The sequence below is a fragment of the Spermophilus citellus genome, assembly GCF_964194105.1.
Source record: "Spermophilus citellus genome assembly, chromosome: 6".
Classification (NCBI taxonomy): Eukaryota; Metazoa; Chordata; class Mammalia; order Rodentia; family Sciuridae; genus Spermophilus; species Spermophilus citellus.
Genome location: NC_138187.1, coordinates 29,564,302 through 29,585,869, shown reverse-complemented (window position 1 = coordinate 29,585,869; position 21,568 = coordinate 29,564,302). Strand labels below are relative to the sequence as shown.

The window sequence follows — 21,568 nt, the reverse complement described above, 5'->3', positions numbered from 1 at the left end:
TCCAGTCTCTTCTCCCCATGGACTTCCAAGAGCAGTCAAGTGAGGAGGAGCCTGGGTCCCTGGAGACCCTCGTCATTCCGAGAGGCCAGACCCTGGTTCTCAGGGGACCTGCCCATTGCCAGCCCTCCCTCTGGGCAGACGCTGTCTTTTCAGTTTTTGTCTCAACTCCCCTTGTGACAGCAGGGGTGACCTTGGACAAGTCCCTTGGTCTCCCCTCATCTGCTCCACCCCCTCTTTTCTTATCTTTCTCTGACCCTCAGACCTTGGCGCCCCCTGCCACTTGGGCTTCATCAGGGGTGTCCCCATGTACACTGTGACTTAGCGCATCCCAGAGGGAACTCCCTAAGCCTCTGTTTCCGTCCCTGTGGATCCAGGAGCTTTAGGCCACACGGGAGACAGCAGAGGTTCTTCAAATATCAGCCACTAACCTGCTGGGAACGCTTCCCAGGTCTCTCACGGGTTGTGTCTCATGCACGTCATCCACAAACATCCAAGCATCCAGCACTCATCTGACATGCACGTCCCTTCATCACCCAGGGTTGACAGTGACCGATGGTATGGTCCACTAAAGATAGCCACAACTCTTTGTCCGTCCTTGGAGAGACCTTGAGTCTAGGTGGTCCCCACGACTTTAACCACCAGAACTCAACAGAAGGGAGGAGCTGCCACTTCTAGTCCAGGCTTTCAAGAAGATTGGCAGCTTCTGCTTCCCCCAAGTCCCCCCAACATCCGACATGAGCTCCAGGTCATGGAAATGAGCCACCCTGGGCCAGCCCAGTGTAGCACCCCCCAGTGGCTGCAGCCGGCACTCCATGAAACAAGAACCAGCCAAGTAAATTGCAAATGGCCAGATTTAGCAAGACGCTTATTGCTTTCAGCTATAAGTTTAGGAGCAGCCTGTTATGCAGCAAGTGCAAACATGGCCTGCTCTCTTGATGAGATTTTTATGTGTCTATTTACTATTTTTCAAAATAGCAATCATTCTGCACTATCAAAAATAGGAATTGAAACAGTACAGACAACCGCTTGATGGCTGATTTTGCACAGCCTGCCAGGGAAGAGTGATCTTACATTTGGACATGGCTAGGGAAAAAAAAATCAAAAGAATATTATTTTGTGACCTGTGCTCACACATTTTTTTTTTTTTTTTGCAATTCGAATCACAGTACCTACAAATAACGTCGAGTTGGAATATAGCCGTGATCACGTATGCTTTGTTCGCGGCGGCTCTCTCACGATGACAACCGCGGAGTCGAGTGGTGGCGACAGAGACCATATGGCCCACAGAACCCAAACTATTCCCTCCGTGGTCCTCTTACAGGAAAAGTTTCCCAGCGCTTTCTGTAGAACATTAAATAGGCAGCACCATTTTGAGCTTAAAAGCCTGCATATCAGGATATGATGTATTCTCAGGGAACTTACATTCTTAGTCTGCTAAATTAAAAAGAAAAACAGTGTGGACTTTTTTTTTGCTTATGCATTTATTTATTTAAAAGTTTCAAAAAGTATAAAATGGCCAGTTTGCAAAAATTGGATAAGTGATAGCAGGAATGCTAAGAAAGCACTTGAGAGGTGGGTGACAGAAGAGGAGAAAGGGTTGCAAGAAAGAGAATGAGGACCAGCGAGGGGGCTGTCCCTCCACCTGCAGGCCTTTTCCCTCCTGGGGGGCTCTACCAGCCACAGCCTTCTGGTCCCCATCTCCCTCCACCTGTCCTCAGTGACAGCCCCACAGGCAGTGTCTACTCTCTTCCCTGTTCTCTGCAGCCCCCCACACAGTGTGGCCCTCCTGCCCGGGCATATGGCTGAGACCCACGAACTTGACCTTCTGCTACCTGGGCTGGATGCACCTCAAGGGACCTCACAGCCTTTATGCACCTCTGGGTCCCCTGGGAGACAAAAGAAGCCAGCTACCAAATGGAGGAGCCCAAGTCCCCCAGGCACAGAGGGGGACACACCGTGCAGGACTTGGACATGGACTTGGACAGCCCCTCCCCACACTCCATCAGCCAGCACCTGGGCTACAGAGAGACCAGGGCCCCCCAACGTGTGGCCATGTTCAGCCAACTCTGAGTTGCAGCCACCCCCGCCTGTCCCCTGGCAGGGCCTCTGGCCAGGCAGGAGCGGCCCACAGAGTGGCCTCTTGCTCACCAGCCTGGCGCTGACAGCCAGGCCGAAGAGAACAAGAAGCCCATTCAGGGACCTGGGAGGGTGGGCCCCACGTCCAGGTGCATGATCTCACCTCGTGGAAACCCCAGGGGCCCGCCAGAGGGCCTGGGAAGCCTTTGATGGCCCAGGATTGGGGACACAAATCACAGGCCCTCAGATCCCTGGGCCTGCCTGACACCCCACTCCTGTTCAAAGGTTTGCACCCAGAAGGGGGCCAGGTGGGGGCCTGGGTAGGAGTATGGTGCACAGGCAGATGGGCAGGGCTGTGGCTCTGGCCAAGCATACAGGTGACCCCAGACCCACGGCCCTGCACACTGGGCCTAGCTGAGGGGACTTTGCTTCCAGCCTCCCCCATTTCTGGGCTTTGTCCCCTGAGGGTTACCAGTGCCCTGGGGAAGGGACCAGCCAGGGGAGCAGCTGGCTCCATCTTGGGTGGAACCTGCCAGAGCTTCTTGGCCTACAGCTCAGTGGAGGCCTCTTTCTGGTGAGCTCAGGGCACAGCCTGGAGCCAGGCCTGACCCAGGGGAAATGGAACCCAGATAACCAAGGGAGTCGCCGCCCTCTGCCCTCCTGGTGTCCTCCTTGGCTCCGCCCTGGGGGGACCAGATGGCAGCCCTGGGCTTTTCCAAGCTGTCACAGGCGGGAGTCCCAGGCAAGGCGCTCCCTGGCCTCACGCAGTGGCCTCTGTGGACAGCAGCTCAGGCCTCCCACGCACTCCCTGCTGGGAAATCAAAGCCCCCATCTCCCCAAGCCCTGGGGGGGGGGCGCACTTCAGGAAGACGCTCTGCTCTGGCTGGAGCCCTCCAGTCCTGCGCCCCACCCTGACGGCCTCTCTCAGCTTAGGTCCTGCTCCTGATTAGACTCAGTTGACAATGACAGTGACGAAGACTTTGACAACGATGATGACAACAGTGACAGGCTGTCCTGGTGTTCCTCGGCTCCCACAGGCCTTGCTCATCAACGTCTAGTGAGGCTTCCTCCTGTCCCAGCGGCAAGGACTTCTCGCTCCTCTGTCCCCAGGACTCTGCGTGGCCAGTGCCGTGGGCTATCTTGAGTCCATCCAGGGCTTCTTAGACTCGGGCTTCTCAGGAGCAGAGGCTGAGAGTGAGCTGCCCGACTCCCAGAGCCCGCATCACCTAAGCAAGGGAGGGACCCCAGGATATTTTGAAAAAAAAAAAAAAAAATATATATATATATAGAGAGAGAGAGAGAGATAGATGCTTTCAGGAAGTCCCTGGACAGTGGGAAGGCTGCCAGGGGGCAGCCTTGGAGCAGAGAGCAGGATCTGAGGGCAGATGGACCTGCACAGCCACAGCCCTCAGGCAGAATGGGGATATCAGCACCCAATACCCACCCCATCCCAACAGCACAGGACCAGAGACTGAAGGCAGGTTTCAGAGAGGTTGACCAGCACAGCCAGCACACAGGTGCTCTAAACGGGGTAGTCCCCCTCCAGCTCCAGCCTCTCCTATCCTGCCCTGGGTGCCTAGTCCCCAGCAAGCAGGGGACCCGAGCTTTAGGGTCAGGCAGTGGGGAGAGCACCAGGCCTAGAGTCCTTATCCCTGACTTTGGTTCCATTCCTGCCTGAGTGTCCAAGGACATTCTTCTCTCTAAGTCTCAAGCTTCCTCATCTGTGAAATGGGACCCCATCCACCTCCCAGGGGTTGGCAGGCCCAACCTTCAGAGTGATGACAGCAGGCTCACCCCTCATTTTTGCAGTTTTGCTTGGACATGGCCCTCGCTCAGAGGTATCTGTCCAGTGAAGGTCTCCGACCCCCAGCCAGGGGTTATGTGGGCCCAGCCTGATCTGAGATTCCATCCCAATGTTGGCCACACTGGGCGACCGCGTTCTGGGGCACCCACTTCCCTCCCCATGGTACCTGCAGGCTTTGGTGAGGCCCATGTGCGCCCATGAGCACTGGCACAGCTTGGAGGCAGAGCAGGAAGGAGGAGACCCTGTCCGTTACAGAACTGAAGAGGGTATCTCTGGGCGGGTCTCCATTAAGCAGGAGGCCCATGGGGCAGGAGCAGGCTGGGCCGGGGCATGTGGAGGCCAGGCTGCCCCCTGGGACTGTCCTGAGATTCTGCACCTTGTACTGCATCCTTGGTCCTTGGGTGCCCACCACAGCAGCCAGGAAGCTGGGCAGTCAGCACTGATGGACCAACAGGGGAGAGGAAGAGAGAGGTCAGGGGCACTGGACAGAATCAGCTGGAGGTGCAATGGGGCGCCTTGTGCAGTCCAGGAAGCTGGGGATGGCAGAGGGGACAGGGTGTTCAGGCCATGCCCAGCAGACACAGGTGGAGCCATAGAGGGACATCTCCCATCCCCTACATCAGCCAGGGGGCTGTCCGGGTTCCTGAATGGTGTTTGGCTCTGGCTATGGCACTGGGCCCTTGAGGCCTAGGAGAAGAGGAACCCTAGGCGGACAAATTTTAACTAGGTGCCAACAGACCTGTCCCTTGTGGCTGTTTTCCTCCAAGTCAGGCCCCAGGGTTCCTGCCAACGTGGTCCATTCCCAGGATACAGGCTGGAGAAGCCCGAGCCGCGAGGCTGCCTGGCTGCCAGTAGATGGAGCTGTGGGGCCACAGGGCTGCCCTGACCAACAGGCCAGGCACAGGCTGGGGTTCCCCAGGAGGCGAATAGCCTCACCACGTCTCTCTGATGAGGAATATGAGGGTCTAGAAAGGTCCAATCACTGGCCTAGAGGTCACAAAGCCTAAGGACCAGGACTGGGGTTTTCTTACCCCAAATGCCACCACTGAGATCCCCAACCCTGCCCCTCCCCAGATTTCCCAGGCCCTAGTCCTAAGAGGTACAGTCACACCCTGGAACTGGCTGGGTTCTGGGTGTGCCCTCCTCCCGCCCACGGTGGCTGGACAATCCAAGAAGCTGAAACTACCAGTTTTAAAACTAAGTCCCCGATTAGGGTGGCTCCAGGCCACCTCTCCCTCCCAGCCAGGCCCACGCCCTCCAGACAGACACTCTTACCCGGAGCCCGCCTGCAGCAGAGAGGTCTGGGGCACCCATAGGCTGAACCTGCTCAGCCCAGCACGACCCCTCTCTGGGATACCTTCTGCCTGATGCAAGGAGCCCTGAGTCCCCAGATGACCGGAACCCCCCCCTTATAGGCCCTGGTCACCACCCAAGAGGCCCATGTGGACAGGTTGGTCCCCACCCCCAAGGCACACAGTAGCTCCAGAGCCCCAATCACAGGTCTTGGACAGGTCATTTCTGAGCATGTGCAGGGGTGCAGGAGTGACAAGATCAGATGAAGGGGACAACCAGGCCATGAGGGTCTGCAGTCAGGATGGGGAGCTCCACCCTGGGCCTCGGTTTACTCCCCTGTTCACTGGGCACTGAGTGGTCCAGGCTGGGTGGGCTCTGACTCCGGCTGGGCCAGGCGATGGGCTGGGGGCGTGCTGACCTGAGGAACGCCCAGCCCGTTCCTGCCTGCAGCCACCAGCCCTGGCTCACATACCTCCAGTCACAGGAAGTTCCCTCCCTAATGGGCACTTGTCCCTCAGTGGCTTCGCTGGCAGAGAGCCTGTCCTGGTCCTCAGACAGTCCCAGCCCTGGGTCCTTGGGCCTCACGGCTCCCAGACAGTGCCCAACCCTGCCCTCTGGGGCCCCCGAGCCAGGCTCCCTCTCCTCTGAGGAACAGGGAAGGACACAGGGAATCCCTGCCCTGCCCACAGGCGCAGTCCCCAGCCTCCCCCCACACCACCTGACCCCTCTGCCCTGTGCTTGTCTGTCTTTGTCTCCCCGAAAGTGGGACCCAGCCCTGATGGGCTGAGAGGGCCATGCTGTTACTTATCCTCACTGAGACAGCTCCACTAATGTCCCCTCAGATGCCATGAGCTCCTCTGGCTACCGCATCCCGGTGCTGGGTGGCCTCAGGTTAGCCCTGCCTGCTGACCCCAAGGGGAGAGGCTGGCAGCGGCTTCTGCATAGGTCAAGTGCAACCTGGGCCTCAACTCAACCAAGGAAGAGTCAAAGGGCCCCGCCCGGAATGGGGTGAGCAAGAGATAGAGCCCTGAGCCACACCCTGCAGGAGCCGCAGGCCAGGAGGGAGGTGGGAGTGGGCGTGGCCCTGGTGGTGGGCGTGGCCATGTAGTGGGCGTGGGCAAGGGCCACCCTCAGTCTACGCGCCTTGTGCAAAGCTGCGCAGAGCAGGCTCCTGAGGTCCCCGGGAGCTTGGCTTCAGAAAGACCAACTCTGAGCTTCTATTTGTGCAGGGCCACCAATGTACCTATGTCTGGGAGCCCGTCTGTCTGTCTGTCAGCAGGCAGCCACACTCCCCTGGCCCCACCCGCCTTTGTGGGACCCAGGATGAAGCTGCTTGTGCAAGGAGATCTGAGTTCAAGAAAATTGACTCCACGTGGAAAACGCGCCGAAGTCTGGAATCCGCGTTCTGGAGAGTTCTACAGCCTTCATCTGCAGGACGGCCTCTCCTGGCCTCTTCCCTAGAAGTCAGTTCTTCTAAACCTCAGTGATCGTGGTCCCTACTTAGTGATTTTTGTCTAAATGTCGTTTATGTTCATCTTTTCCTGAAATCGACTTGGGCACATACATTTATTTTAAAGAAAGATTTTATGTATTAAAAAAATAAATAAAACTCACTTCCAATAACGAAAAGCTAGCCTTACGGCCATAAATAGAAGGGAACCAGAAAAATACCCTGAAAACAGAGCAGGATGGTCAGTTCTGGCTGGCGGACTGCCCCAGGAAGGACGTCCACCCAGGCCTCTCTCTGACTGTTAGGGGGGATAGGACCCCCCAGGCCCTCCAGTCCCCAAAGGAGCCCTCCCTCTCCTCAGTGAGCCTTCCTGGAAGGAGACCCCCCCTCCTGCACCTTCCCCTGAGTTTCTCCTACCCACTCAGCTGTGCCTCCTCCAGGAAGCCCTCCAGGCTGGACGGTGCTGCCCCGTTCCTCATTTTCTTCTGGCCTTGCCCCTGTCATCTGGATCAGTAAGTCACTTTTCAAATCATGTCACTCTAGTGGAGTTGGGGGGACTCTCAGCCTGTCCTACGCAGTCCTGGTCCTGCCCCTGCCCTTTGGTCCACCTCCAATCTGTCCACCTCTCTACCACCTTGAGTCCCTTGTGCATCCTGATGTCATTGTCAGCCATGGTGTCACCTTCCCCTGGAGCTCCGTGGGCCGGAAGGGGTCCCCCACGCCCGGCCTGCTGGAAAGGAGGGTTCACCCAGGGAGGTCAGCACTAGCGTGGCCTCTACTTTCCAGATGGAGACACTGAGTCTCAGCGAGGTCAGTGACTTGCCCAGGGTCACCCTCCTGGAATTGCTGACTCCAGGCCCCCACAGGGCTTCTCCCCACCTTCATCCACGGAGACCCCAGGGCCCAGTGGGAGAGAGGCAGACCCTTAGGGCCCCGGAGGTCCAGCCCAGCCCCGTCCTTGGCCAGCCCAGGGCTCCCGGCAGCAGGCATGGATAACATTCCCTCTGTGGCTGCCCGTGTCCCCTCAGAACCTCTCCACATGCCTCCGCCACCCCTGGGGCCTGAAATTCCATGGGGACGTCTCATCGCTCTGAGTTCTGATGTCAGGGATAAGATCCCCCATGTCCCCCAGCTCCACCCCCCCCCCCAGGGCTGTGAAAAGGTGCAGCCTCCCCCAGGGGTGTGCTGTGAGACCAGGGACGTGGACTTCAGTGTCAGGCAGGGCCTGGCCCTGCCGCACTGTCCCTGAGGAGCCCCGCCCTCCTGCGGTCAACGCGGCTCCCAGGGAGACTCCCCGCCCAGCCGGCTCCAAGCCCCTGGGGTCCGTCCTGGAAGGCCCTTCAAAGGCTCGGCCATTCTTGAGCAAGCGCCAGGAGGGAAGTCAATTTAGCAGCCACATGGGTGGAAGGAATTTGCTATTTCTCTTCACAGAGACCCCCTCATGATTTACACAGGGGCCACTGTCCGACGGCCCTAGATGATGGATCCCAAGTGGAAAATGAGATGCTGGGACACAGGCGTCTCGCTGGGCTCGTTATCTGCAATGAGATGCAGCTGGCTCCGGGAGCCAGGGCCAGGGCAGGGCCAGGGCAGGGCCAGCCCTCTCCAGCTCCCTGGGCAGCCAAGGCCTGCCACGCCCTGCCCGGCTTGCTGCCCCTCATCTCCCCACCAGGCCTGCTCGGGGCCACCAAGAATGTTAGGAGAGCCAGTGTGGCCAGCTCAGGAGTCAGGTCTCCTGCCAGGCAGCACAGCCACCAGGCGGCCCAAGAAGGACCCCTCCTGGGAACTGGGGGTCTGAGACCCCAAGGGCCACAGGATTCCGCCTGCTCAAGGGGAGACAGAGGCCTAGACACTCAGAGCAGGTCCCGTGGGGACCCAGGGAGGGTCAGCTAAGTTCCAGCCTTGGCCTCTGGGCCTCAGTGTCCTGGTAGGGGCCCAGAGCCGCCGAGTGGCCTCCAGATGACTCACGCCAGTCAGCTCGGCTCTCTGGGCCTCCTGGTTTTTATCAAGGGTTTTCTAAGAGTCTACAATGTTCCAGGCCCTGTGTGGGGTGCTGGGGGCACCGCAGCGGGCACACTCCACCCTGTCTCCACCCTAGGATCCTATGGCACTGTGGGGAGACACAGCCTGTTTGGGGTATTGGGTATTGACATCCCCAGTCCCTTTTTTTATTTTAAGACAGGGTCTCACTAATCTTGCTGAGGCTGGCCTTGAACTTCTGATCCTCCTGCCTCGGCCTCCCAAGTGCAGGAGTGGGCCACCAGGCTGGCTGGAGACAGACACTATTTTAACAGCTCCTTGACAAAAGTAGCTGATGCCCTGAAAACACTCGGAGAATGAGTATGTGCCACTTAGCTGAGGCCAGAGTGGACTAGGAGGCAATTGGTGCTGGGCAGGGCAGGGATCCAGACATAGGGAAGAGCATGAGCAAAGGCCTTGGGGCAGGAAGAAATGGGACTTTCAGGCAAGCAAGTGAAACTCTGCAGTGGGAGCCCAGAGCCCAGGGGACTGTGGGTTTGGTCAAGGAGGCCAGCCAGGGGCCCTCGTACCTTTAGAAAGGTGATTCCAGTTCTGACTCAGGACAGACGCTGTGTCCACTAACACACACCCCAGGACACTGTCTCCAACCTCCTCCTCATCCCCCATCCTGGCCTCTCCCCCTTGGGATTGCAGTTGTCTGTCTGACTGTCTGTCTCAGGAGTCTCCCCCAACCCCAGCCCTGGGAGGCCAGGCCCCTTCAGTGCCCCAGAAGCCCGGCCTAGAGCAGGACCCAGGGGACCCATCGGGGCCAGGCAAAGCCAGCCCAGGCATTGCTGGGGACACGGACGGAGTCGTGGCGGCAGAAGGCTGTGGTGAGGACCCGGGTCAGGGGCAGCCACGGCCACCAGGGAACCCTCTCTTGGGAAGGAGGCCACCTGCAGGCAGCGCGATGCATCTCCAGCAGCCCCACACCTGGCCTGGGCCACTTGGGGCCCTGGGGCCCACCCTGCCCTGCAGCCTGCACAGAGGCCTTGAAGACAGGAGGTGGCAGTGGTATCCTGGATCAACTCTGGCTGGGGACAGATGAAGTGAGTGGACTGTGGAAGGTGGGAGCCTCGCGGAGCCTCCTGGAGTCCCCTGGCCTCCCCAGCTGCTGTGGCCCTGGGGACAGGCTCTTGGGGTTGGCAGGCCTCGGGGCTGTTGGGAGTCGAGCTTCCGGTAGGCGCTGGTGGCCCGGGTGACCCCTCCCTCCAGGCTTGGCTCAGGTGGTTCCGTGGGCCCCCAACAGGTCTGGCAGCTTGTCCGTGGCAGAGACAGGGCTGGGCCACGGCTTCTAGGAAGGACAAAGTTTTAGCTCAGGAGGAGGGGGACAGAGCCATGTCCCTGGGACCCAGGGGCTGGGGAGCAAGGTGCCTGCTCTCTCTGTGACGTGTGGCTCCTGGTGCGTCCTGCGTGGAGAGCCAGCACGGGCCCCATGCCCAGCTCCACCACGGACCCTGGGCAACCCCCGGGCCTCAGTTTCCTCCTCGAGCTCCCGCAGAGGAGATAAGAACAGCCCACGCAGGCCGAGGACCAGGGCGGCCCTGCCAAGGCCACGGGCCTGTGTGCCCCCCCTCAGCCTTCTTGTTGTGGTTGTTTTTTGTACCAGGGACTGAACTTCGGGGCACTTAACCACGGAGCCCCAGCCCCAGCCCCTTTTATGTTTTATTTAGAGACAGGGTCTCGCTGAGCTGCTTAGGGCCTGGCTAAGATGCTGAGGCTGAACTTGAACTCACCATCATCCTGCCTCAGCCTCCCGAGCTGCTGGGATTACAGGTGTGCTCCACTGCGCCCGGCTCCCCTCTCATCCTGACCGTGCCCATCCTCTGGTCTCCCAGCCGGGACAGCACAGGCTCGCCCAGGCCCTGACTCTGCTGCGGGTTCAGAGCTGTAGACGTGACATTCGTCCACCTCCTGGGTTTCCCAGCTGCCTGCTGAGTGGGTCGCCAACCCGGTTCAACCTCTCTCCCCACAGCCAGTTCTCCTCCGGGCTCTCTCTGTGGATCACCAGAGCCATGACTCCTCCCGCACCCCTCAAACCCAGGGGTCCTCCACCCTCCTCAGAAAAGGCCCTCGAGCGTCCTGGGACCCAGCACACGTGTAGTAAGGCACCTGCCGCGCACCCCTCTTAAGGTTCAGCCTGATGGTCTTTCCCATAGGTTCACATCCGGGTTTCCAGGCACTGGGTGCCAGAAGAATGGGAGCAACTGCTAGTGGGCTTCTTGGTGGGGTGACGAAATGCTGTGGATATGGACACCCTCGTGATTATACCTGAAGCCACTCTAGAACGGTCGGTGTGACAGTGTGTGAGCTGTATCTCAATAAACAGACTTGGCTTTAGATTCAGAGACTTCCTTCTCCCCCCAAGATGACACAAACGGTATCACCAAGTCACTGTGTGTCTCTGAAGCTTCCTTGTCTTGCTGGGCTCGGTTCCCATGTACAGATGTGCTGTGGCCTTTGCATCAGGGCTGCCCTGAGGGGTGCTTGTGTGGTTTCCCCTTGGGGTCTATTGTAACTCTGCAAGTCCCCACCACGTCCTTTGATGGACATGTGATAGGTGTCACAAACCCAAGAGTGGGAGAGCTGGATTGGGATCTGCACATCTTTAACATGAATAGTCGCTGTCTGACCCAGACCTAGCTCCCCAAGTGGCTGACTCGTTAGTCACCTTCCTCACCAACACTTGAGATTGCCCATCTCTTTATTTTAGCCACTGAGCTGGACCCAGACCGTGTTGCAGTTTTTGATTGTTGTTTTTGGTACCAGGGATTGAACCCGGGGTGCTTAACCACTGGACCACAACCCCAAACCCACCTGGTTTCCTTTGTATTTTATTTAGAGACAGGGTCTCACTGAGTTGCTTAGGGCCTCTCTGAGTTGCTGAGATCCTCCTGCCTCAGCCTCCGGAGCTGCTGGAGTTACAGGTTGCGCCACGGCACCTGGCCTTATTCTGTGTCCTTTGTGTCCTGCGTTCTGAGTGTCCTGTTCAAGAAGTCTTCTCCTTCCCTCTCAACACCCCTGGGCTCTCCTTGCCTCCTCTCCCACTCTGCCATGACCACCTCCTACCTGCTCCTTCCCCCTTCCCATGGTTTTTCTGCCCCCCTTTCTGTCCCCTGTAACCATCTCCCTCACCGCAGTCAGGGTGATCCTCCTGCCCACGGATACATCTGGCTCCCCTTCATGTTCCAGGGACTGGCAGAGGTCCTGCCACGCACTAGGTGCTCAGTTAGAGCCACACAGACGAAGGCCCTGTCCCGGGGCCCAGCAGGGGAGCATTCGAGCTGTCTATCAGCGCTAAACCAGCCACGAGGGACAGCCCAGCAAAGTCAGGGACCAAAGAGTTGGGAAAAACCAACCTGAGGGGAAAGTTCTCCCCAGTGACCACCCGTCACGCAGGCTCAGGCCTCAGCGGCATTTATTCTGCCTGGGCGGGACCGTGGGACAGGGGTCCTTCCCTGGGAACGCCCCCCCCCCCCTTTGCCGGCTCAGTGGGGACCCGTCCGCTAGTCCTTCTCCTCGCCGTGCGTGATGATGTAGCACAGGTTCCTGTAGTCCAGGTTGCCGCACACGTCGGGCGGGAAAGCCGCGAACATCTGCTTGACCTGGGGAGGCAGCCGGCGGTCAGCCTGGGGCAGCGCTGCCCCGAGGCCAGGGGACCCGGGTGCCCCAAAGCCCACACCTACCTCCTCCTCGCTGAACCGGTCAGCCTGGGTCATGAGCTTCTCTTTGATGCTGCTCATGGAGAGACGCCCGTCATGTCGAGGGGAAGGGCTGCCCCAGGTGGGCATGCAGACCCCAGGGGTGATGGGGACCGGGGAGTCCTGACCCCAGAGGACACCAACCTGGGGCTGGCGCTCCCAGCCCTCAGACAGCTCTCTGAGCCCCGGCTGCCTCCTCTGTCACCCAGGCTCTCCCCACCCAGTAGCAGGTGGGGACTAGATGGATGACCTTGAGACCCCATCATGACCTTGGGGCCACTCTGATTCCCAGGGTGTGTTGATAACCTACTAATGTCATTGAAGCTGGGCATGGTGGCTCACGCCTGTCATCCCAGCAGCTGGGGAGGCTGAGACAGGAGGATTTCGAATTCAAAGCCAGCCTCAGCAAAAGTGAGGCCCTAAGCAACTGAGCGAGACCCTGTCTCTAAATAAAATATTTTAAAAGGGCTGGGGATGGGGCTCAGGGGTTCAGTGCCCCTGGGTTCAATCCTTGGTACCAAAAAGAAGGTCATTGAGGGAAGATGCCCAGGACCCGGGCATCTGTAGACTTCTGTGTCTAGATGGTGACTTTTGCTGACATCTGCATAGCATTTCACAGACACTAAGATGCTGTCCTAGACACAGGACAGCCTGCCCACACCCGGCCCCTCTGGGACCTGGGAAACGGGGACTGGATCCCCCTTTCACTAGGGGGGACGCTGAGGCTGGGGGGCTATGGCTTGCCCTACATCCCACAGCGAGACAGTGGAGACCATCCCTGGCCGTCAGGAGAGCAGCTTCTGGGGACAGAGGAGCAGCCCGTGGTGGGACCTGGGGCCTGCACACAAAGGGACGGATCCCCTGGCACTGGGGGACCTTGCCGGGATGGGGGGACGGGCTGGTGGACGGACAGGACGATCAGAGGGCTGAGCCAGGCCCCGTGCTCCCAGAGTGTCCCCTGGTGCCTGCAAGGCAGGCCCCGCTCGGTGCCAACGCACATTTTCCATTATTTATGTTTCTGGGACAGTCACAGTTTCCGACTCCCTGAGCTGGGGACTCGTCACAGACGCTGTTTCAACCAGAGCCTCCTCTGTGGCCTGCTGGCCAGCAGCCACCTCCTCCAGGTCCCGTGGCCTGGGGAGGCACCTTCCATTCCCAAACTGGGTCCCTGATGGGTTCCTCCCAGCCCTGTCCTCAGTGGGTGGGAGAGAGTAGAGGGCTGGTCCAGGCCAGGCTGGGTGGGGGCCCCAGGTGCCTCCCCTGGCCCCAAGATGGAGGTGGGAGCCTCAGGCCCTCGGAGGGAATGGAAAATGGGGGACACGGACGCCCACAGGACTCTGACTCACACTCTTGGGTGAGATCGTGTGAGATGGGACCAACCGGCCTCCCCTCCACCCCAGGGTGAGCACTCCGTAAAACCACCCCCAACCAGAAGCACATGGTCATGGTCAGGTGGCCTGAGCATATGGGGGCGGTGGGGGGGGGAGGAATCTCACCTGCCCAGGGCCACCAACCCAGGCCCAGCCAGGCTCAGAAGTAACCTCCTGGGCACAGATCAGAGTTGACACAGCCCCAGGGTCTGGGTAGGCTGCCACTTCCCTGCCTGGGGCTCTGCCCCCTGCACCCACAGGGAGGGGGTCTCAGGACTCCCATGCTCCCAGAGCAGACCGGGGTCCCGGCTGGGTAGTGAGCCCCCACCCAGGTGCTGCACCCCCCACCCCATGCTCAGTATCCACCATCCCAGCCAGGCCACCTGGAGTCTCCTTCAAGAACCCCTCTGCCTCCTTCCCCAGGACTGGGAAGACCCCCAAGTGACCCCACACAACTCCTTTCCAATCCCACAAGCCTGCAGAGGGGGACGCTGGGGCCCAGAGAGGGGCAGGGGCCCAGGAGGGGCTGGGCTGGGCAGTGGCCTCCTGACAGGGTGCTGCCCCTGCTGGGCTGGGCTCTGGGTGGGAGAGGGAAGGGGCTGCCTCCCCCCGGGACCCACCCCAGCGCACTCACAGGTCAGCCTTGACGAATCCCTTCCCTTCGGTGTCGAACACCTTGAAGGCATGGAGAATGGTCTCCTCTGGGTCCGTGCCTAGCAGCAGCACATGGGGCAGGGAAAGCCGTAAGGTGGAGAGACAGGTGCCAGGTGGGCAGAGGTGGGAGGTGGGGGCCCCTCCTGTGGCTCCCAACTTCTGCTCCACAGGGAGGGCCAAGCCGCTCGAAGCAAGAGCAGGAAAGTGAGAGGGATAATAGACAGCAGCACTGTGGGTAGGTGAGGTCATGCACAACCTGCACAACTGTACACGGACACCCTGGGTATTAGCTGTGTGCTTAACTCTCCTGGCTCTATTTTATAGATGAAGAAACTGAGGCTCAGAGAGGTTCCGGGACTTGCCCAATATCTTGAAACTGCTCTTGCACGATCACTGAGATCTGAGTGGTGGCAGCTCTGGGGCCCACGCATTACCCAAGCTGTGCCCAGAGGCGGTGGAGGAAGAAGAGCTCTGTACTCGGGGCTTGGACAGTGGCCTTGGAGGGTCTGCAGGGTTGACCCACCAGGCATGGTGGCGGCGTGGCCAGAGCGGTTTTGGTTTTTATCACTGGCGTGGCTTTGGGGAAAGCTGTCGTTAGAAGATAGATTCTGGTACCCACCACGGGCTTCAGCGGCCCTCGTTATACCACTGGGGAAACTGAGGCCCAGAGAGTCCACCGCCTGCCTGAGGCTCCCTAAGAGAAGGCAGGTGTGACGTACCCCTGGGGACCTCTGGAGTGCCCTCCTCCTCCCGCCACCTGCCCCCCCAGGAGACTGGGGCAGACTCTGTCTCCCCTGCAGGTCAAGGTAAGCTGGCCCCAGGGACGGAGCCTGGATGAGCTGGCCTGCTGGCCGGGAGTGCCCAGAGGAGATCCTGCCGGAGCAGGGCCAGGGCCCTCAGGTTGGTCAGGTAGCAGGACAGCGGTGGCCAACCTGGAGGGGGTGCAGAGGTCAAAGGCCGGGCTGGGGGCTGGGCTGGGGTGGCCTCTGCTGGGCCGTCTTGGTCTCCCAGATGAGTCAGCTGAAAGCGGTCTTTAAAGAGGCCTGGGCTGGGCGGGTCTGTGGCCGGCCCCGGCCTCCTCCTGAGTGAGGATGGTAAGCTGGACTCTGTTAGTCCAGGCCCAGCTGCTGGCCTCCAGTTCACCCTGGCCTCCTCCCTGGAGCAGGCCTCCGCGCTGGGGCCTACAAACTCATAAAACTGGCTGCGGAGGGACTGCTTCTCATCCTTGTTGGTGGGAACCTCGTGACAAATTCTCCTGTCCCAATTAGTGGGAAAGGGGTGGCTACCCGCCCCTCCCCCCGCCCTTCAGGCTGCTGGCCTCTCACACAGGCCTCTCACGCAGGCCTCTCACGCAGTCCTGGCCAAGTTCGCATGACAGGACAGTGTCCCTGCACAGATGAGGAAAAGCTGCGGCCCTGCGGTCCCACCAGGCCTGGTCACATGGCCAGCCCAGCCACAGCCCAGCCAGAGCCACAGTCTCGGTCTCTCCATCTGCAGAACAGGCCAGCCATCGGGGACGGAGGGTGCCTCTCCTCCCCCTGGTGACGGAGGGCCTCAGGGAACCGCACCTGACGCAGGCCCCACGCCCAGGCAGGGTGTACCCTGCCTCGCCTACTGTCCAGGCCCCTGAACCGTCCACCCTGGTCACCCAAGGCCACTTGCCTCGGCTTCCCACCAGGCATTAACAAGTATCTCTCGGTCACATTCCTTGGGATCAAAGATTGAGGCCGCCTCCCTGCTCAGGGTAGAGCCAGCAGCTGGGTCTCCCGTGTGTCCCCCAGCTTGGTCCCCTTGGGTTTCTGCGCTCTTCCAGCAACAGCACCCACCTCCAGGGCAGCCGGAGCCTGACGAGGCCGGCCACAGACCGTCATGCTTGGGGATGTCATTATAGGGACCCCGGAGCCAGGAGAGAAAAAGGCTGGGGACAGCCACCAGCCTCTGCCACAAGCTGGTGCCGTGTCTCAGGGGAGCCCCGATCACAGCCAGGGTCCCAGGTGGGTCCCCTCCTGGCCACTTTCTTGCTGAGGCACCTGGTCAGGTGTCACAACCTCTCTGAGCCTCCTCTGACTCATCATTTGTGGAAGGGAGTCCCCTGATCCTGTTCCTGGGGGGGCTGCGGTGGCTTCAGGACAAGCCCAGGTGAGTAGCCAGACCTGGAGGGAGTGGCGGTCATTTTTGGAAACCCGTCCCCGACAAGGTCTCTCTGCCTGGGCACCAGCCCCATCAGCTGGGGACGATGGGGCAGAGCGGGCAGGGGGAGGGAGGAGCTGGGAGTGGAGATGGGGCTATCCTCATGGGGGGCCAAGGCCACGCGAGGTAGGACTGTGACAGTGACCTCCACCGTGCAGGCCAGAGGGGGCCTGGGGCAGGGTGCGTGCACCAGGGGCTGGTGCCTGGGGCCCTGTGTTCCCAGCCGCAGTGACCAGGTGTCAGGGCCCCCCGCGGCTGGCTAACCTGCCCGTCCGGTGGCCCCCCGCTCACCCTTGAGCTTCTCCCCGAACATGGTGAGGAAGACGGTGAAGTTGATGGGCCCGGGGGCCTCCTTCACCATGGCCTCCAGCTCCTCGTTCTTGACGTTGATGCGGCCTGGGGGAGGGCAAAGGGGGGGTCAGGGCGCAGGGCGGGGCGCTGGGGGCCTGCGCAGCCAGCCAGGGAGGGTCCCTCAGGTGTCCCAGCTCTGCCGTCCCTAAAGCCCGACCTGCTGTGGGGACATTCAGCCCTCGGTCTCCTGGGCCTCCATCTGCAGATAAGGAACGGACCTCGGGAGCTGCACGGGGCCCTGGCCTCTGGGCTCAGGTGGATGCTCAGGTGGCCAAGGCTCAAGGTGCATCCAGAGTGGCCTGGCTGTGTCCCCTAAGCCCCGCCCCCATCAGTGCCTAACCCCTCCCTGGCAGTTGTCCCCACTTCTCCCCCTGCTGTCTGGACCCCTCCTGCCCCCGCCCTTCACACAGGCTGTTCCACCCTCGTAGTGGCCTTCCCGGCCCCAGGTCCCCGTGCTCCCCAGTCGTGCCCGACCTTCCCAGCAGCACCCCAACCCCAGCTCCCCCTCGCCACACCAGGTTGCCTGGTGGCCCGGGCTCGGCTCCACCCCAGGCCAGGCGCCCGGCTGCGGGGTACCCACCCAGGGCCGCGAACGTGTCCCTCAGGTCCTCCTTGTCGATGAAGCCGTCCCGATTCTGGTCCATGATGGTGAAGGCCTGGCAGAGACCACACTGAGCCACCCTCAGCCTGCCCAGCCTGGCCCGTCACCACGGCCAGGAGCAGGGCTCCTGCCAACAGCGGCCGGGAACCTCGGCCAGGGCCCCTGGGTCCTCAGCTGCCCGGCCTGGCCGCCCAGAGCCCAAGGGCCGTAGCCATCGGAGCACCCAGTGGCCCGTGCTTGTCCCCTCCTCTGAGGCACTCAGCCGCCCCCATGTACCGAGAGGGAAGCCCAGCTCAGGAGAAAGGCCCGGCCGAGTCACACAGCCAGCGCAGCTGAGGTTCAGGAGGGCAGCGTCTCCCCGGCTCCAGCTCTGGGGCACACCAGGGTGGCCCAGGAGAATGAGGACACACTCGGGCAGCCCCCGGCCACCCCGGACCCTGTGCCCTTCCGACCTCGTCCCCGGGGGCAGCCGACCAACCTCCTTGAACTCCTGGATCTGGGACTGGTCGAACATGGAGAAGACGTTGGAGCTGGCCCCGCCGTCCACCCTCTTCCGGGCCCTCCTGGGTGCCTGTCGGGAACAGGTGAGGTCCTGCAGCTGCCCCTTCCTCGGGAGTCAGCCCAGCCCAGCCTCATCTCCCGAGCACTGAGTCCTGGAGGACACTCCCGCCTCCTGGTGCCCGCAGCACATAGACCTGGCTCCCGGGAAGCCGAGGGTTGGCCAGTCCAGCAGGAAGCCTGAAGAGCCCTCCCCGCCACCTCCGGCAGGGCCAGGCACCTGCCTCCTGCCTGCCCCCACCCCACCTGGCTACCCCAGTGGCACAGGGCACTTATGTCTGCACCGTGTCGGGGACCCTGTCCCCTCTGCTCCAGCTGGAATCTGGCCTTGTCCAGCTGCTAAAAGCTTCCCATATGTTCTCAGGATTTGTCCCTTGCCACCTTCCAAAGCATCTCCTCCCTCCCACCTGGGTCCCCCACTTCCCCAAGCCCCCTCTGAACTGCCCTGCCCCCTCCCCTGTGTCCCGGAAGCCTTCCCAGACTCCCAGGAAGACCCCTCCTCCAGGAAGCCCTCCTGCCCGCCCAAGGTCAGACGAGGTCAGACCAACAGGCCCTGCTCTGTTCTGGGCCTGACGCCCTCCAGAGCGCACACCACCCTGTCCTGCCATTTCCCTCCCCGTGGCTGTCTGCCCACCTAAGACCTCAGGGGTGACACCCATTCTGTCCCATCGGTGGTCTCTTGGGGCCCACCCCAGATGTGGCTCAGAGCGGGATCAGTCCATGTTTGGCCATAGCCTCCATAAGTCGGGTCCCACCTAGGCACACGGGGGACCTCAGGCCACCCACGTGGACGCAGCCCTGGGTCTCTGGCTGGCCTTCCTGCCTCCAAGGGTTTCTTTCAGATGATCCTGCTACCGGTGGGCCCACCACTCAGCATTTGTGAAAGCTCTATGTCCCCAGGATGCCCCAGGGGACTTCCCCCCCGGCCTGTCCCCAAGTTGGTCCTTGAAAGAGACTGTCCTTGACCTCATGGAGGGAAAGGTGGAGGTCCGGGCTCCCTCCAGCTCAGCCTGCACCACTCTGGCTGCCGGGGGGGGGGGGCCTGTCCAGTGCCCCCCGCAGGCTTCCCTGCCCCCTGCCCCCGCCCAGTGCCTGTGTGGTCTCCCCGGCCCCCACAGCGCTCTCGCCCCCTCTTCCCTCCGGCTCCTGGGCCCAGGCAGGAGCAGCAGCACCCGGCTGACTTATAATTAGCTTTTACTGGGTGCTTTGTCTCCACTAATCCTTTGAAAGGGGGCTGGCAGGGTGGCTGGGACGTCAGGATGCTGTAAAACCTCTGTAATATTATAAATCCCTTCAGACATCGTAAAGAAAGAAGCTCTCCCAGAGCCCGTCTCCCATAATTACACAGACATTTCCCTCTGATTAATAAAAAAGGATCACTTCCGTCTGCAGGTACTCTGCCCTCTCTCTCTCAGACCTGCCCTCCGTCTCAGGGTGCCACCCCCACCCCCGTCCAGTCCAGCCTTGCACACAAGGACCTAAGGTGGCCCAGAGCTCAGCAAGGGGGGAAGGGATCTTGACCAGCTACAGAGGGGGGACATGAGGCCAGGGCCCACAACAGCCCACCCATCTCGTCACTTCCCCTTTATTACGGGTCCCTGAAGTAAGGGTCCCCTGAGAGGGACACCTGGGGAAGAAGGGGGTCACTCCAGCCCGGGTTTTAATTCAGGCCTCGCTGCTCACAGGCTCTGTGATGTTCAGAAACGCACTACCCTCTCTGAGCCTTGCTTTTCCCCATGGATAAAGCCAACAGAATGCTGGCCTCGGGCACCAGAGCATTTATCTGACCCCCTGCTGACCTGCTGACCCCCAGGCAAGCCCTGTGCCTGATCTCCCAGGCCTAGAGCCAAACCAGGCCCTGGACTTGTCCCCAGAGCGTCCAGTGCAGCTGGAGACAGGCGATCAACAGAGGGTGGCCGAGGGAACAGGGTGCTGAGCCCGAGGTCTAACGAGAGGGGCTAACGAGGCGGGTGAGAGCCAGGTTCACAAGAGCAAGACAGAGGGCCTGCAGCGGGCAGCTGCAGGGGAGCCCCTGGGGCCTGAAGGGCAAAGCCAAAGTGAACCGGGGGACCTCGCGCTCTGGCAGCCACGCGGTCTGCAATACCCACCCCAGACCCCAACAGGAGCTGTGTCCCCGCAGCAAGGGGCAGAGTGGTGGCCTCCACTGGGCAGCCCCTAGTCCCCGCTCCGCCTCCTCCCCCCTGCTTTCACCTCTGCGGCCCCCACCACGCCTAGGAAAGCAGAGACCCAAATCAGAACCCACATGGACCAACTGCCACCCCTCAAGGTGGACCGAATCTAGGCACCGAGGTCAGACCAGGCACATCAGGTCAAGGTCAAGGATGTCAGTGAAAGGAGTGAGGTCAAGGTCAGGGTGAGTTAAAGGTAAAGCTTAGAATCGCAAAGTCAAGGTCAAGGAGATGGAGTTGAGGAATGAAGTCAGAATTAAGGATGGGGTCAGGCATCCTAAAGGTCAGCCCTAAAGGCCCCAGCTGAGCTCCCTGGGGAGAGCCGGACGCAGGGACGTGGTCCAGCGGGAGGCGAAGCCGCCTGTCCTACCATGGTCTGGAGTCTCCTTGCGGCTGCACCAGGCTGGGGGCAGCCGGGGGATGGCTCTTTAAATAGTGCTCCTCCCAGCAGCCGGCACCCAGCCAGGTCCAGACCTCAGTTTGGAAGGTGACCAGGGACAGGATGGGAGCCTCCCTGCCAAGCATCTCCCCTGGGCCACGGGGAGTCAGCTAAGCTGGGGATCCAGAGACCGCCTAAGCCGGGGGATCTCCGCCAGCCTGGGGCCAAGTGTTTCCTCCGGTGCCAAGGGACCAAGATTCAGGAAGGGGCCCAGGGACAAGGACATGCAGAGAGTTGAGGCCTGCGACCAGCTGGGAAGGCCTGGCCCAGGGCCCTGGAAGGTCAGGGAGAGGTCCCCGCGGCAGGAGGGAACCACAGGGGACACCTCCCTCCAGCAGGCCCCATCCTCTTGTAGAGACGGGGGAGAGTGTGACATCCTCTGGCCCACAGGGACCCCCCAACCAGTATGACAACAGCGGTCCTTTAGTGTCCTCTGGGGATGGGTTCCAGGCACCCCCACAGGTACCAAAACCAGCACATGGTCAAGTTCCTCGGGTAAGTGGCTTAGGTTTTGCATGGAGCCTCGGCCCGTCCTTCAGAGGGCTCCAATTACCCCCCAGATGGTTCATGCTCCCTGATGTGATCTAAGTGCCATGTAAATCGTTGGTGGACCGTATTGTCTTGGGGACAATGACAGGGACAGGTCTGCACACATCCGTATAGTGCAGACAGCCTAACACTTTCCATCTGCGGTTGGCAGAGCCCTCAAGTGTGCAACCCGTAGCTACAGAGGTCCCCTAAGTTGCTCTGTGGCCTGCATTGGCCTTGGTCCACGACCCCAACCCTGGGGGCCCCCAAGATTTGTAAATGCACAAGCTGTTGAGAAAGCAAATAGACCAAGAAAAATGGAGGTGACCGGCGAGGGAGGATTGG

General features: G+C 60.7%; 1 protein-coding gene across 2 annotated transcripts; it reads right to left on the bottom strand.

Annotated features, from left to right (window-relative positions):
• Positions 1 to 431: 431 nt before the first annotated feature.
• On the bottom strand, positions 432 to 20,685 carry MYL10 (myosin light chain 10). 2 transcript variants are annotated; one of them, XM_081299463.1, is made up of 8 exons: positions 20,627 to 20,685; positions 17,988 to 18,080; positions 17,489 to 17,564; positions 16,849 to 16,953; positions 14,348 to 14,426; positions 12,329 to 12,377; positions 12,114 to 12,247; positions 432 to 442 (listed from the first exon to the last, which is right to left on the bottom strand). In XM_081299463.1, the coding sequence occupies exons 1-7, from the start codon at positions 20,627 to 20,629 to the stop codon at positions 12,149 to 12,151; spliced, it is 504 nt and encodes a 167-aa protein (XP_081155589.1). In that variant the 5' UTR covers positions 20,630 to 20,685; the 3' UTR covers positions 432 to 442; positions 12,114 to 12,148. The 2 variants fall into 2 exon arrangements, with proteins under 2 accessions (XP_081155589.1, XP_081155588.1); XM_081299462.1 differs by lacking the exon at positions 432 to 442 and having other exon boundaries at positions 12,044 to 12,247.
• Positions 20,686 to 21,568: the final 883 nt, after the last annotated feature.